Below are 15851 nucleotides of genomic sequence, written 5' to 3'. Positions count from 1 at the left end.
TATCTACCTAATGTTATTCGTACTAATAAAATTAATATGGCCAATGAAAATATACTGATCAATTTAAAATGAATTGTATATGATAATTATAGAACAATTAATATTTTTAGTATTCTTAGTATATATCTTATTTAAATCGATATGTAATAAATGTAAAAATCATATATGGAATACGGACAAAAATAAGAACTGTATTTAAGGAAATACATCAATGCAAAGTTAGACTATGGTACATATTATATATAAAGAATGAGACATTTAATTTAAATATATGAGGTCCATCTTTAAAAATCTACCTAGAAAAAGTTGTAATGTTCCTGTTTTAATAAGATAGATGGAGATAGGGATGATTGTGTGGTCTAAAATAAAGTGAATATCACTACCTTAGTGCACGAAATAACATCCATACAAGTACTATTATAGTATTGGCTTGGAACGATGTATAAGAAATAACTAGATCTTTGACCCGTTCAACTGGACGGGTCTTTATTTTAATGATATATATATAAAATCTTGAAAAACAAAAAGTTGATGGATACAACTTCTACTATTTTAGTTTACTGTGATAAACAATATTAATGACTGATTCGTGCATCCGCGTGGATATTGAGATGGTATTTGTTTTTAAACTTTGTATTTATAATTGTATTGTGTAATCACAGACTTTCTAAAAATGTTGGGAGCAAACTGAAGGGAGCATAACGAATAAATGGATAGCTTATTTATACAAAATCATAATGGTTTAAATCTTACCATGTGTATTAAATGTGTTTTTAGTTAGTTTAGAATATTTGAGAAATACAAAATTACAAGGATATGAAAAATTTGATTCCTTTTTACATCTAAATTATGTTTTAACAAACAAATAAATTTATAGTAAAATTTTGTTATGGAATAATAAAAAAATACGAAATTTTTGATACATCGAATTATGTGTGTTTATAGTAAAATTTTATAGTTAATTTTTTTACATTTTAAGTTATGTGTTTTACAAATTTAGTTAAATCTAATATAAAATATAAAGAATAAATAATAATAACTACAATGCAGTGTTATTAAACCCGGACCGAACCGGCGATCGGACCAGGTTCAACCACGAACCGGACACAAATGCGGGTTGGGTTAATGCCAAAACCCAACTATAATTGAACCGGTTAAAAACCCCTATCGAACCATTAAAAACCCGTGAACCGGCGACCCAACAAACCGGCTAAACCTTGGTTCTTGTATTAAACCAAAAATTTATTAGTAAAACAATTAAAATTGCCTTTTTAAAATAAAAATAGGATTCAGATTGATAAGATAAAGCCATCTCATATTTTTCTCTTGAGTCTTTGACGTCTATGCAAGACTGCAACTCACAAGGTATCTACTTCTCAAAGTATTGTTTTTGTTTCGAAGATTTTAAGAATTGAAAACTTAGATTTGAAGAACTCAATCATGGTATAATTTTTAATTTTATCTCATAGTATAAATTTTTAACTAATGTGTCTATAATTTTTGTAAAAGTGATGAAGATTTGGAGTGACAAAAACTCGGAGAATAAAATTTAAATATGTTTTTCTATTGATTTGAGATTTGGACTATTAATTTGTTCTATTACTTTTATTACATTTTTAGTTTATTACTTTTTAAAAATTTCTAAACATTATGGTCATTGAAATATTTTATTTGATATAATCTTTATCTTTGTAAGAATATACATATTCAAAATATCATTAAATTTAGTTTAGTCTAATCAAACCCAGATCGAACCGGATCGAACCTGGTCGAACCACATTGACCCATGACCCAAAAAAAATCCGGTTCGCTTGCCGATCCGGTTTTAACAACACTGCTACAATGGCAAGTGAGCTGTTAGTAACATCTTATCTATTTTCGTGGGGATCAAGTTGGATTTTGGTTTAAACGTGGAGATCCCCCGCGAAATCTTTCTAAAATTTAGGAACAAATATGTATAATATTTTTTGTTAAATAATTATGATAATATTTAAGAACCCAAGCAGATAAGGCTAAGCAATTAGGCCCATTCCGTTTTTTGTCAAAATACAGAAGTGTATACAAACAAGCCCATTCCGTTTTTTTGTTAGTGTATTATCATAGTTGCCAAACAAATATATTTTAATAGATATCTCTGTTACCAAACAAAATCTTAAAGTACTGCTACTTTAATAAGATAGATTATAAGTTTGACTAGTTAAGCAAAAGAAAATAATTGAAAATGAGCATCTATCTCACTAGGACTGGACAAAAAATTTAATATATACCTATATATATTAACTATTATTAATTTAATATATATTAAAAATTCAAAATATATAAGATATTTTTAAATTGTCTAAAATACTCGAAAATATATATAAATAGTAAAAAGTAAATATCTAAAATATATTCAAAACACCAAAAATATCTAAAGTATATATTGATATCATCTATCTAAATATTTAAACCAAATCAATTTACATGTTAAGTTTAAGTAATTTAACACATATTAATCAAATTTATATGTAATTTATTATTTTGTTTATATATTTTGAAAAATTAAAGAATATAATAAATTTTTTATTACGTTAAATAGATCATATGAATTCAAACTAAACATGTATAGATCTGAACCAAACATGAATCAAAATTTAAAAATGTCCGAATACAACTAAAATTTTTGACCATAAAAACCTAAAATCCGAATATGCATGAACAGAACCCGAATGAGTACTCTATATCTCGCGATGGTACAAGTAAACGATGGTACAAGTCAGATCAACCCCAGTCTCTCTTTTTACTTTTCTTTTTGCAAAAGAAACCCCAATCTCTTTTCTTCCTTTTTGATCAAAGAAACCCCAATGTCTTTCTCTTTCAACATTTCCACGTAAATGCTATCTTTATTAACACATACTGATAAATTCCCATGATAAAAATTATACAACTAACTATGAATTAACTTTACCAGTTTCACATTTTAAGATACTACGCGTTTCAAACTAAAATATTTGTGAGTTTTTTAAAAAAATATTTCAAACTTATGTACTATATTTATTTAAATCAACTGTTATATATAGTAAATTTTTAGTTTCTTTGAAAATATTTAGAAATTATTTACAGTTAGAAATGTATCTTTATCTAAGCTAACTATTATAGTATTTTATTTAATTTAAATAATACAATAATAGAGGGAAATTAAAAATAGTAATAATTTTTGTAACTTAGTGATATAGCGTAATTGTACGCTGTAAATAGAAGCGATATAAATATGTGAAAATAAGTTAAAACAGGTAAATATCTGAAAATCAAATATTATTTTATAACTAGTTGAACTCAGTATATTTTACTGTATTTTATTGACCTAAATGAATGACAACATCAACTATGTTACAATGTAGACATGTATTTATATCAGGTTCACCTAAAAATTATCACATACAATTCATATGCGAAGATGTTATATAGATAGAAAATGCTAAAAGAATCTATGTTTTCGTTGCAATATATATTCTGTGTAAAAAATGAAATTGCCATAACAGTCACCAAGAATACGGATACCATAGATTGACATGATCTGTCAGACAAGGACCACAAAAGAAGCTGCCTCTTTTTTCATATTTTTAATTTTTCCTCTTTTCACATTATCGACCTTTATATTATTTTAATAAATTTGTAAATATTTCTCGTCAAATTCACATCTCTTTTCTCTTTTCTCCTTTCTCTCTATATAATCCACACGAAGTTTTGTATCTCTCTTACCACTCCAACAGCCTCGGAGAAACAAAACCCATATTCACCGGGAGAGAAACAACATGCCGACGAACAATACACCGTTCCTCACCATGTTTCTCCTCCTCCTCGGTTTACTCCGGTTCAATTCATTTACAGGTCTAGAAGCAGCAACCGGAAAACTAGCTTTGGTTCCGGGATTATACGTTTTCGGAGATTCATTGGTTGATGCCGGGAACAATAATTACTTAGCAATCTCTATATCCAAAGCTAATTATCCACATAACGGCGTCGATTTTCCTAACAAGAAAGCCACCGGAAGATTCTGTAACGGAAAGAACGCCGCCGATGCTATCGGTAAGTGTGTTTTTTTATTCCGCCGTGTTACTTTTTGTTTGTGTATGTAATGAACTTATTAACCTTTTGGCATGTTTATTTTATGTAAGGTCACGATTGGTTTGATTTAGATACCGAGACATGCAGGCTATTAAAACTATATATATTATATTCACTAATAATCATAAAATAAATGGTTAGAAGTTGAAAACAATAAAAGAAAAGAAAAGAAAGTTACATGTGAATATGTGATCCTAACAACTAATTATCAATATCTTTCGAATTTAATCTTAATTTTTCTTTTTTATTAATTAATTAGCTGAAAAATTTGGATTACCACTACCACCGCCGTATCTCTCACTGAAAGGCCCATTTAAAGAGGAAAATAAAAAATCTGCCGCCGTGACCGGTGTAAATTTTGCTTCAGGAGGAGCCGGAATTTTCAACAGTTCCGACCATAAACTTGTGAGTTCTCTATATATTCCCTTATATTATACTCCTACTTATTTTAAAAATTCTGAAAAAAATAAAAAAGAGTATTAATTCAATGGTCGACATAAATTTCGAACAAAAATGACAAGTGTCTCCTTTACTATTTCGCCAGGGAATAATAATTTAATAAAATAAACTACAAATAAATACAAAACATGCGATGAGCGTAAATCGAACGCGCACTATATCGCCATATATACCCACGAAATTAGGTGAAATGTAATGTTTCAAAATTTAATTATTTGATGTTTCAGGGACAAGCTATTCCTTTGTCACACCAAGTGAACCATTGGCTCTCTATTCATCAAGAACTGACGAGTCAGCTCGGACCAGCCGAAGCACAAAACCATCTATCCAAATCTCTGTTCGCTGTGGTCATTGGCAGTAATGATCTTTTCGACTACTTTGGATCGTTCAAACTTAGACAAGAGACCAATCCTCAACAATATACACAATCAATGGCTAATGAACTCAAAAAGCAACTGAAGGTGATAGACACAAACTTTAGAACATTCTAACACTCGTCGTTACATAAATAAATCCCTAGAAATTGATTATATTTACTAATTGAACATTTGTATTAAATAGAGAATTCACGATACTGGAGCACGTAGATTCCTAGTAATCGGAGTAGCAGAGATTGGTTGCATACCGGGGAAAAGAGCGAAGAACTCGACGGTCCATGAATGTGACGAAGAGGCAAACACGTGGTGCTCTTTGTACAACGAAGCTCTGGTAAAGATGTTGCAACAACTCAAACAAGAGTTGCAAAGCTCAATGACTTACTCTTACTTTGACAACTTCAAGTCCTTGCATGACATTATTTCCAACCCTGCTCGTTACGGTACGTGAAAAAATTGTATATTTTGATGTTCAAAAAAAGTTTTGATTTTGCATGTCACTATATAAACAATAGTTCTGTCGTTGATAATATAAAAATAAAAGATCGAACAAACAAAAAACCAAACGTTTTTTTTGTTTGAAAACGGTATCTATGTTTTGTGATTTCAGGTTTGACTGACGTGACATCAGCATGTTGTGGAAATGGGAAACTAAACGCAGATATTCCTTGTCTTCCAATCGCGAGGTATTGTTCAGACAGAGCCAAGTATCTCTTCTGGGATCGCTACGGTCATCCCACGGAAGCTGCTGCTCGTATCCTCGTGGATCTTATGTTATCTGATGATTCGCAATATTCATCTCCTTTAAATCTCAATCAACTGATCTCTTCATGATCAATACGGCTCAGTTTCTGAATTATTATAACATCAAATCTACATGACTTTTGTAATCAAGTATACGAGATAAAGTTTGCTAGCAATGAAATAAGTATTTATTATATTGACTAGTTTTCACTCAGTTTTTGTTCCCTTTTTTATTGCACTCAATGTTCCAAAACAATATACATAGTCCACAGTAACAAATGTAACGTTACACTCCGTGTAACATCCCGAGTTGTGATATGTGAAAAGGCTTAAGAAAATTGATTTGGCTACCTATATCACCAAAGTTGACTTACCTTTTCCGTCACACCTCCGTTTAAAACTCCAGAGTTAAGCGTGCTTGGGCTGGAGTAGTGAAAGGATGGATGACCTATCGGGAAGTGATTCGCGATACCGTGTAAGTGAGGTCAAAACACGGGGAAAAGTCGGGTGGTGATTGCAGGGTCAGTAAACAATAATTTCGAGCCTTGGAAAAATTAACGACCGACCAACGGATGGGATGGGGCCCACGGGCCGAGAGAGCGGGCGTAGGTGGCCCATTAGCCGTGGGCAGGTCGGGGCGTTACACTCCGGTTGTAACCAAATTGGTACATTAGCAATCATACACGAATCGAAATGGACTCATCTTTTCGATTCGCTTAAACAATTCACTGGATGCCTCTAGTAACATCGATTGTTATAAGGCCAAATATCTAATAGAGAAAGCCAGCAAAATAGTTATATATTATTAACAGATCAGCTATCAAGGTAATTTATTTGTTTCCATATAATTACAAGATTTTAGTTTGCAAAATAAGTAGATGCTCGCAAAATCCATAGCCACAAACACTTATTTAACTTAGAAATTGAAATGCAGAAGAAAGACTGAGATCATGTTCAAATTTTTCAGGAAGATTACTCTGGGTTTATGACCAAACAAGTTTTAAAGGTTCCTACTGCTAATTAGAAAAAGGTTACAAATGTTACATGAACCATTGCAACATGTATCATTTTAATTATATTATAAATGTAACTTATTGTTATGAAACTAATACATAAAGTAAAAAAGATTCAATGCAATCAAAAGCCTAAAATTAAGTCCATATTTATACAGTGCTAACAATAACGTAAAGTCCTCAATTCTTTACGCGTATACATAATAAGTAAACACGTCAATAACGAGCCCACATTCCCACTACACCTCAAATCATGGAAACTTACTCGTTTTGATATGGATAACAACAAATAAGCTCTGTTTGATGATAAATATATTATATTAATGTGATATATGTCATCAGAAAATAATCTATTCAATAGAACCTCTATAATTACTCGATAAATTAATAATCTTTATATATTAATAAATGTTGTTGGTCCTAATTTGGATTGGTTCAAAATTTGACACAAATCGATAAAATAATAATATAATATTTTTTAGAAAATTATATGTATATATATGATTCCACTAAAACTATACATTAAATATTTTGATGAGATTTAGTAATATTTTTATCTAAAACCACATTTAAGTTCTACGCAATATATATTATATACACCATATTATATAATAAAATTAATATAAATGTAAACTTCAAAAAATAAAAATTAATGTCTATATACTAAAATCGAATATTTTTTTATCTTAGAATAAATATATCACCAGAAAATGTTCAAAAAAAAAGCAATTACGTTGATGAAGACCTCAATTTTTTGTGGGTTCCTTTACTGATCGGACATATGAATATGAGTATGAACCCAACTCTAAATATTTACGTTTATAACTAATCACCTATAATCTTTCTAACCGACCAAACTTGATCGGGTTAGAGTAAGTTTTTTCAAATCTCTTAAGTTCTACTTTTATGTAATTACGCGTTAGAAGAGCCCCTCGTCGATTTTGCTTGACTCTTTTTTTTGGAGCAATTGCTTGACTCATATCTACATCCTTCAATCAACAAACCAATAACAATTTACATAAAAGACATTGACCAAAAAAAGGTATATCCCCTTAGTATTAAAATGGAAGCAAAAATTAAGAATAACCTTTAAAGAGTACTATATTAACGAGTATACCATTTTGACGACGTGACAGCACGAGATTCCTTTTCAGACGCTTTATGAAGAAAGGCTTACTCACCTTAGGATATTACGGCTATTGCCATTGGACAAACTTACATATTCGTATATCCCTTATACATAGTTTCATGTCGCTCAATAAATCGCCATATCAATTTTTGTATAAAAGGAAAGTAGTTAACTTCAGGATTTGACTAATTCAATTTTAAATGTCCATATATGGTCCCCATGATTATTCTCTTCGTTTCCACTTTCTATATTAATTTGTTTTGCATATGTAAATCGACTTTTGACTCATATTAAATACAGAATGAATTAGGAACTAATTAAATATGTTTTTCCAATATTTGCATACAAAGTTAGTTGCATATTCTTTTCACTTTCTATATTTTGTTATAGGATTAGTAAATTAGGGATTACGAACATATACGAAATTAGTTGCATAAGCTTTAATTTATAATATCTCTTTCCCATAATTACTTTTTAAATCAAATAAACCTGAACTTATATATGTGTATATATTTAAATGACATTTATAATTGACCGAACAAGTATAATATTAAACATAAAAACTGTGGACGTATACCGTGCTATATTCGTGACCATTATCCTTTTAAGTGTAACATGATTTTTTTTACATTTTTAAAAAAATATTTATTCATAATTTTAGACAATTGTGAATTAAGGCACAACAAAACATAATTATTATATAGACCAAATTCTTCGAAGTATAAACTAATATATACAAGAATGACAATATTGGCAATAACGCCAAATATATCATGTATATAGATTATATTCCATTTTTTTAAAATATGTACTTCTAAATTCTAGATAATTTCCTATAATCTATTCAGAACAGGAAAACAACATTTCATATTTCCAAAAAAAAAATCAATATATTATGTACTGACTGATTATATTACATTTATTAAAATTTAATACTTCTACATTCTATTTAATTAATTTTATAAAATACATAATATAGGAAAATAGAATTTCAAACTTTAATTTTTTTAAAAGGCTTATCTCACTCCGCGCAGGGCGCGGATCTCACCCTAGTATAATTTAAATAAGATAATGGAGAGGGGGACGATTCATGATTGTATGGGCTAACATAAAATAAGGTGGACGTTTCAGTGGTGAACATCACAACTTTCTTTTTGAAACTTGAACATCACAACTTCAGTGCAAGAAAGAACATCCTTCAAGATATTGTTATTATATATGGCTTGGAATGATAAAGAAAATTTAGAGGTTTGACTAGTTAAGCAAAAGAAATATATGAAATGATCATGTATGTCACGATGATTACAAGTCGGATCAAACCCAATCTCTCTTCACATGTCTCTTCTCTGTATATATACTACACTAAGTTTTACATCTCATACAACTCCATGAGAAACAAAACCAATTCAAATGAAGGTCCTTTAAAAAAACAAAAAACAAAACCAATTCAAAGAGTTCGCCGGGAAAAAAAAAGAACATGTCGAAGAACATAACACCTTCCATCACCATCTTTCTAATCTTCCTCGGTTTAATTCGGTTCGATTCATTTCCCAGTTTAGAAGCAGCGACCGGAACACTAGCTTCGGTTCCAGGAGCATACGTGTTCGGAGATTCTTTGGTTGATGCGGGAAACAATAATTACTTAGCAATCTCTATATCCAAAGCTAATTATCCACATAACGGCGTTGATTTTCCTGGCAGTATAGCCACCGGAAGGTTCTGTAATGGCAAAAACGCCGCTGATGCCATCGGTGAGTTCTTTTATTTTTCTTTCCGGTGTAATAATTTGTGGTATGAAATGAAGTAGTTTTTGCATGTTACGTCAGACCAAGATTGGTTTGAATTAGATAACATGACTCGGTGGCCACTAAAACTAAATATTTCACTAAATAACTATCAAGAAATGAGTAAAGGTATAAAAATGGTTAAACGTTCAAAATTAATAAGTGAATAGAAAAAATGGTTGTAACTATTAGTTGTCAATATTTATGTAATTCTAAACTTTTGCAATGATTTGGTATATTTATTTTACAGGAGCAATATTTGACTTGAGTGTTTTTGGGAATTAATACATTTTATTTTTTGGATTGATTAGCTGAGAAATTTGGTTTACCGTTACCGCCACCATATCTCTCACTGAAAGGCATATTTAAAGAGAAAGAGAGAAAAGCTGCTGCCTTGACCGGTGTAAATTTTGCTTCCGGCGGAGCTGGCATCTTCAACGGTTCCGATCAACAACTTGTAAGTTATTCCTGTCCATGATAAAAGACTAGGACAAAGTGTTGATTCCATGGTCAGCTTTAGTTTGGAATTGGAACCAAAAGTTGGAAAACATTTGGTTCTTCCTTTATATTCACAGTGAATAATCATAATCTAACTAAATGGAAAATATGTTAAAAACCTTACAAATACAAAATTAATTGCGGTGAGCGTGATCGAACACGCGACCTTCAGATCTTCAGTCTGACGCTCTCCCAACTGAGCTATCCCCGCAACTTGTTATATTTTTATTATTCTTCTGTGATTTACCTTCAGAGACAATCTATTCCTTTATCATACCAAGTGAACAATTGGCTTGCCATTCATAAAGAACTCACCAGTCAGCTTGAACCATCGGAAACACAAATCCACCTATCCAAATCTCTATTCTTCGTGGTAATAGGCAGCAACGATATTTTTGACTATTTTGGATCGTTCAAACTTCGACAAAAGACCAATCCTCAACAATATACACAATCAATGGCTGATAAACTCAAAGAGCAATTGAAGGTAAATACAAACATCTAACATTGTGTTATTATTGGTTACATACATGAGATCCTCGCTCAAATTTATTAATGCAGAAATTGTTTTTGGCAGAGACTTCACGATACTGGAGCACGGAGATTCCTAATTATAGGTGTAGCACAGATCGGTTGCACACCTGGACAACGTGCGGAAAACTCAATGCATGAATGCGACCAAGAGGCAAATACATGGGCTTCTTTGTACAACGAAGCTCTAGTAAAGATGCTACAACAACTCAAAAAAGAGTTGGGAAGCTCAATGATTTATTCTTACTTTGATAACTTCAAGTCCGTCCATGACATCGTCACCAACCCTGCCCGTTACGGTACGTTGAGAATTTGTATATTTGGGTATTAAATCTTGTTATCACGACTAATGAAAACTAGGGATAAATAATCATCGTACCAAACTAAAGTGGCGATATTAGAATTACTGTAGAAGAAAAAAACAAAGTAATACAAATGCTAACAATATCGAACTTAACGAATCTACAGAAAAAAACCATAACACGTTGTCGCTTTCTAATTTCAGGTTTTGCTGATGTGACATCGGCGTGCTGTGGAACTGGGGAATTAAACGCGGAGTTACCTTGTTTGCTTGTGTCAAACTTATGTTCAGACAGAACCAAATATCTCTTCTGGGATCGCTACGGTCATCCCACCGAAGCTGCTGCTCGAACCATCGTCGATCTTATGTTATCTGATGATTCGCAATACTCGTCTCCTTTAACTCTCACTCAACTGGTCTCTTCATGATCAATATGAATTCGTTTTGGAGTATTAGATCATCTAATATAAATGGATTTGGGAGACCTGACTTGTAATAAAAGTAAACAGGATAAATTTGTCAGAAATAAAATAAACTTTATTAATTTACTAATTAATGTTTCTCTCTTCTAAATAAGATTTATTTTTGCAAGTTTTTAATTCCTAAGTTCCAAAACTATATACTGCTCACCAAATGTAATGTTACACTTACACCCCGTTTTATCAGCCTCAACGAATGGTTGTACATTAGTGAAACTCAAATATTAAAAGATCTGAAAAGCATAGGCGTGATCGGCCACGTTGTTCTCGGCTAGCTTTGTTGCATTCACTAGGTAATAATAGCAGCTTAACTTGAGAGAATCGTCGGAAAAGACTATTATATCCTGTCTTAAGGTTGTAATACAATCCATGCTTCAGAAATGTTAAAAACTTAAAGCCCTGTGACATGCTTCAGAAAAGACTTCCGATGGCAAATGATCGGCCAACGCATGTCTGCACCATCGGCTAATTCCAGATAGAAGCCATAATAAGAACACACCCAGATAGTATCTCACTAGTAATACTAATAACTTAAAATATTAAATAATTTAATATGATTTGATTAACCAATTATGAAGTGCCACGTAAGAGAATAGAAAAGGTTGTGTCATTCCATGATATATTATTTTAATTTTCTTCGGGTAGTAACATGCTGAACCCCAAAAAATATGGGTCTATGTGTTAACTTATATGCGAATGTCAATGATATAGAATAGATCGAAGTATTTAATCAGTTGGTCAGCTACTGATGAATAATTGAATTTTCATGATTGAATGTCTGTACACTTATCCGCATAAGTTCATTGAACATTTTTAAATAGCGGATTTAACAAACAAACCGTTTATGTGCAATGTTGTAATATCATCAAGTGAACAGACCAAAAAGTAAGCATGAAGGAGGATGTTGATTTGAAGATTCATCATATTTTGTTTCTGTGTTATTTTTAAATAAAAAATATCATGAAGGAATTTCAAACTAACTTAGATTCACTTACGCCACTTTAATTCAAAAATATGTCTTTTTGTCTACTTCAAAAATATGTCTTTGTGTGTAATTTCACGATATTATGAGAAATTTTCAGTCAGTAGGTATGGCCGTATGGGTAACAATGCAACGAAGAGTATTCTTTCGTGTCAGGTTTATCAAGGGGAGTCCGATCAGACAAAGGAAGCATGAACATCTATTTCATGATAAACTCACATTCTTTGATAAAAAAAAAGAGTATTTATGGCATTATTATTCTGCACGACTCATTTTAATGATCCTTAATGTTTCATGTACAGTTCATTGTAGTGAAATGAAATTGCCGTAAACAGAAATATTTCAATAAGGAATCACATGAACTGTCTGACAGTGGCAACATAAGAAGCTTCCTTCTCATTTTTTTTACAATATCAATCTTAATTATGTCATACTAACTAACATCTCTCCTCTCCCTATATAAACCGAACCAAGTCTTGTATCTCTCTTACAACCCCAAGGGCAACATTAGCTCGCCGGGAAATAGAAGATAAAAAAATGCCGGCGAATAACTTGCCGTTCCTCACCTTCTTCCTCCTTTTTCTCGGTATACTCCGGTTCAATTCATTTCTCGGTTTAGAAGCAGCAGCTGGCAAGTTAGATCCGATTCCTGGAGTGTATGTGTTTGGAGATTCGTTGGTTGATGTCGGAAATAACAACTACTTACCATTTTCGCTAGCCAAAAGTAACTATCCACGTAATGGCGTCGATTTTCCTAAGAAGAAAGCCACCGGAAGATACTGTAACGGCAAAAACTTCGCCGATGTTATTGGTGAGTTTTAAATGTTATTTTAGTGTCCTTTTCGTATGTAAAGAAGATATTAAATAGCTTTTGACCAAAAAAAGAAGATATTAAATAGCCATTAAGTAGTATATAATATACACTCATAAGAGACGTTGATAATTGAAAATGAAAAAAAAAAATTACATGTAGTTGTAATAATTAGTTGTTATTATTTAGCAAAAAAAACACTTAGTTGTTATTGTTAATTATATAATTCAGTATTTTTACTATCAATTTTTGGAGTATTTTCTCGAATTTTTTTTTTTGTTGAATATATAGCGGAGAAATTTGGTTTACCGTTAACGCCGCCATACCTCTCGCTAAGAGGGTTACTAAAATGGAGAAAGAGAGAGTCCGCCGCCGTGACAGGTGTTAACTTTGCCTCCGGCGGTGCCGGAATCTTTGATGGCTCCAGCCAATTTCCCGTAAGTCACATATTTTCTTCCATGCGTGAAATATATATTGATACAAATGTAGTGAACTCGGAACGAACACGTGAGTTCAGTGACCTTTATTATATCTTCATTTTAAGGCTCTCCCAACTGGCCGCAGTTTTTTTTTTTGTTAATTTGTTTTACTCAAACATCTCAGGGACAAGCTATACCTTTATCACAACAACTGAAACATTGGCTCTCTATTCGTAACGCGCTCACGAGAAAGCTTGGACAATCCAAAGCACAGATTCACCTATCCAAATCTCTATTCGTTGTGGTTATAGGCAGCAATGATCTTTTGAATTATATGCGATCATCCGAAATTCGGAAAAAGAGTAGTCCTCAACAATATACGCAATCAGTGGTCGATAAATTCAGAGCGCAACTGAAGGTAAACAAATAATAAGCTAATATCATTTAATTGTGTTCTTGGTAATTAATTCAAAAAATTATGTTAACAGACAATTCAGGAGACTGGAGCACGTAGATTTTTAATACTCGGAGTACCACAACTCGGTTGCATGCCGAGTAGAAGAGAGAAGAACTCGACGACCCATGAATGCAATAAAGAGGCAAACATGTTGGCTTCTTTGTACAACGAAGCTCTGATAAAAATGTTACAACAGCTGAAAGAAGAGTTGAAAAGCTCAATGGCTTACTCTTACTTTGATATTTTTAAGTCTCTACATGACATTATCTCCAACCCCGCCCATTACGGTACGTTAAGAATTAAACTATTCAGATCGCTAGTCTCTAGATTAATTGATAAAAATTAGGGGACCGACATCGTTAGAATCACGCATTCCTCACACATATAATTCACGTACCAAATACAAAAGCGGTGATACATTATTAGAGATATGTTGGGCCGGAAGATATGTATCTTACGGACCAAGTCTGTGAAGCCCGTGAAACCCATGAAGACCATCAAGACTAAAAGGAAATACTTGAAGAGCAAGTTAACTTCAAGATATTCTTAGCATATTTACATTAACGTTTAGGAAAGTTAGCATTATCTATTGTTAACATTATGTTAATGTTACCGATATATATATGCATCTTGTATTCTCATATTAAACACAACACAATAATATATCACATTATATTCTACTTTACATGGTATCAAAGCAGTCGATTCTTAGAGATCAAAATTAAAACTTCCGCAAGTTTTAAGTTTTGATGATGCTCATTATCGTTGGTGTTGGCGATGTTGAAGAAGATGATGGTGATACCGACGATGAAGACGACATTACCACATGTGTTTGAATCGTAGGGTTTTGGTTTTATTCTAAGCTAGTGGTACGGTTAGTTTTTTTTAGGTGTTACGTCTTTACGTTTTTAAGCCAATGGGTTTATTAATGTGGTTTTGAGTCCACGTGTTTTTAGTTGAAGTTATACTATCATGGGTGCTGTCTAGGTTAATTGGAAGAGTCTCTCAAAGTAGTGGGTTTCACATGGGTTATTTTGGGTTATTTTTGTTAGAGATTTTCTATAGTTTAGAATTTCTCAAAGTTAGTTGTTTTCTCATAGTTTGGGATTTATTGGTTATAGTTTAACCATTACGGGGGAGTTCTAGTTGAACGCTCAAATTTTTTAGGTCAATTTTTTTTTTAGTCCGGTGTATGGACTGTCCAAGTCATGGACGATTGTTTTTTGGAGCTGCAGTTGCGCCCACGGGATGTATTCCCATTGTCAAGACCAAAGAAGAGCTGAAGTTTTCATCCTCGTTGTCCAAGTTAAAGTTTATTCCCGAAGGAATCTACTGAGTTGTTTTCCTCGACATAGTGTCCACGACATACGTGGTATGCTTTGTGATTGCAGATTTGCGTAATGCATCCCACGTTTGTCGTGCGGGGGAGTATTAGAGATATGTTGGGCCTGAAGATATGTATCTTACGGACCAAGATTGTGAAGCCCGTAAAACCCATGAAGACCCAGAAGACTAAAAAGAAAGACTTGAAGAGCAAGTTAACCTCAACATATTCTTAGTATATTTCCATTTAATATTTAGGAAAGTTAGCATTATCTATTCCTAACATTATGTTAATGTTAGCGATATATATATATATGCCTCTTGTATTCTCATATTCATCACAACACAATAATATATCTATTCTATTATACTTTACATATTAGAGATATGTTGGGCCGGAAGATATGTATCTTACGGACCAAGTCTGTGAAGCCCGTGAA

At 32.3% G+C, this 15851-nt stretch overlaps 2 protein-coding genes, 1 non-coding gene and 1 pseudogene across 3 annotated transcripts; 3 read left to right on the top strand and 1 right to left on the bottom strand.

Annotated features, from left to right (window-relative positions):
* Positions 1-3705: 3705 nt before the first annotated feature.
* Positions 3706-5880, top strand: LOC130505566 (GDSL esterase/lipase At5g55050-like). The gene is made up of 5 exons (XM_057000172.1): positions 3706-4068; positions 4367-4512; positions 4794-5027; positions 5128-5383; positions 5551-5880. The coding sequence occupies exons 1-5, from the start codon at positions 3795-3797 to the stop codon at positions 5772-5774; spliced, it is 1134 nt and encodes a 377-aa protein (XP_056856152.1). The 5' UTR covers positions 3706-3794; the 3' UTR covers positions 5775-5880.
* A 3297-nt stretch (positions 5881-9177) lies between these two features.
* Positions 9178-11492, top strand: LOC130505565 (GDSL esterase/lipase At5g55050-like). The gene is made up of 5 exons (XM_057000171.1): positions 9178-9577; positions 9922-10067; positions 10362-10595; positions 10686-10938; positions 11145-11492. The coding sequence occupies exons 1-5, from the start codon at positions 9304-9306 to the stop codon at positions 11366-11368; spliced, it is 1131 nt and encodes a 376-aa protein (XP_056856151.1). The 5' UTR covers positions 9178-9303; the 3' UTR covers positions 11369-11492.
* On the bottom strand, positions 10248-10319 carry TRNAF-GAA (transfer RNA phenylalanine (anticodon GAA)). Its single transcript has one exon. It is a non-coding gene; the product is annotated as a tRNA-Phe (tRNA).
* Positions 11493-12907: 1415 nt separating the features above from the next.
* On the top strand, positions 12908-14408 carry LOC130505564 (GDSL esterase/lipase At5g55050-like; annotated as a pseudogene).
* Positions 14409-15851: the final 1443 nt, after the last annotated feature.

Source organism: Raphanus sativus, unplaced genomic scaffold, assembly GCF_000801105.2.
Source record: "Raphanus sativus cultivar WK10039 unplaced genomic scaffold, ASM80110v3 Scaffold2383, whole genome shotgun sequence".
In the NCBI taxonomy this organism is placed as follows: Eukaryota; Viridiplantae; Streptophyta; class Magnoliopsida; order Brassicales; family Brassicaceae; genus Raphanus; species Raphanus sativus.
Note: the sequence above shows the minus strand (reverse complement) of the source record. Positions and strands in the feature narration are given on the sequence as shown.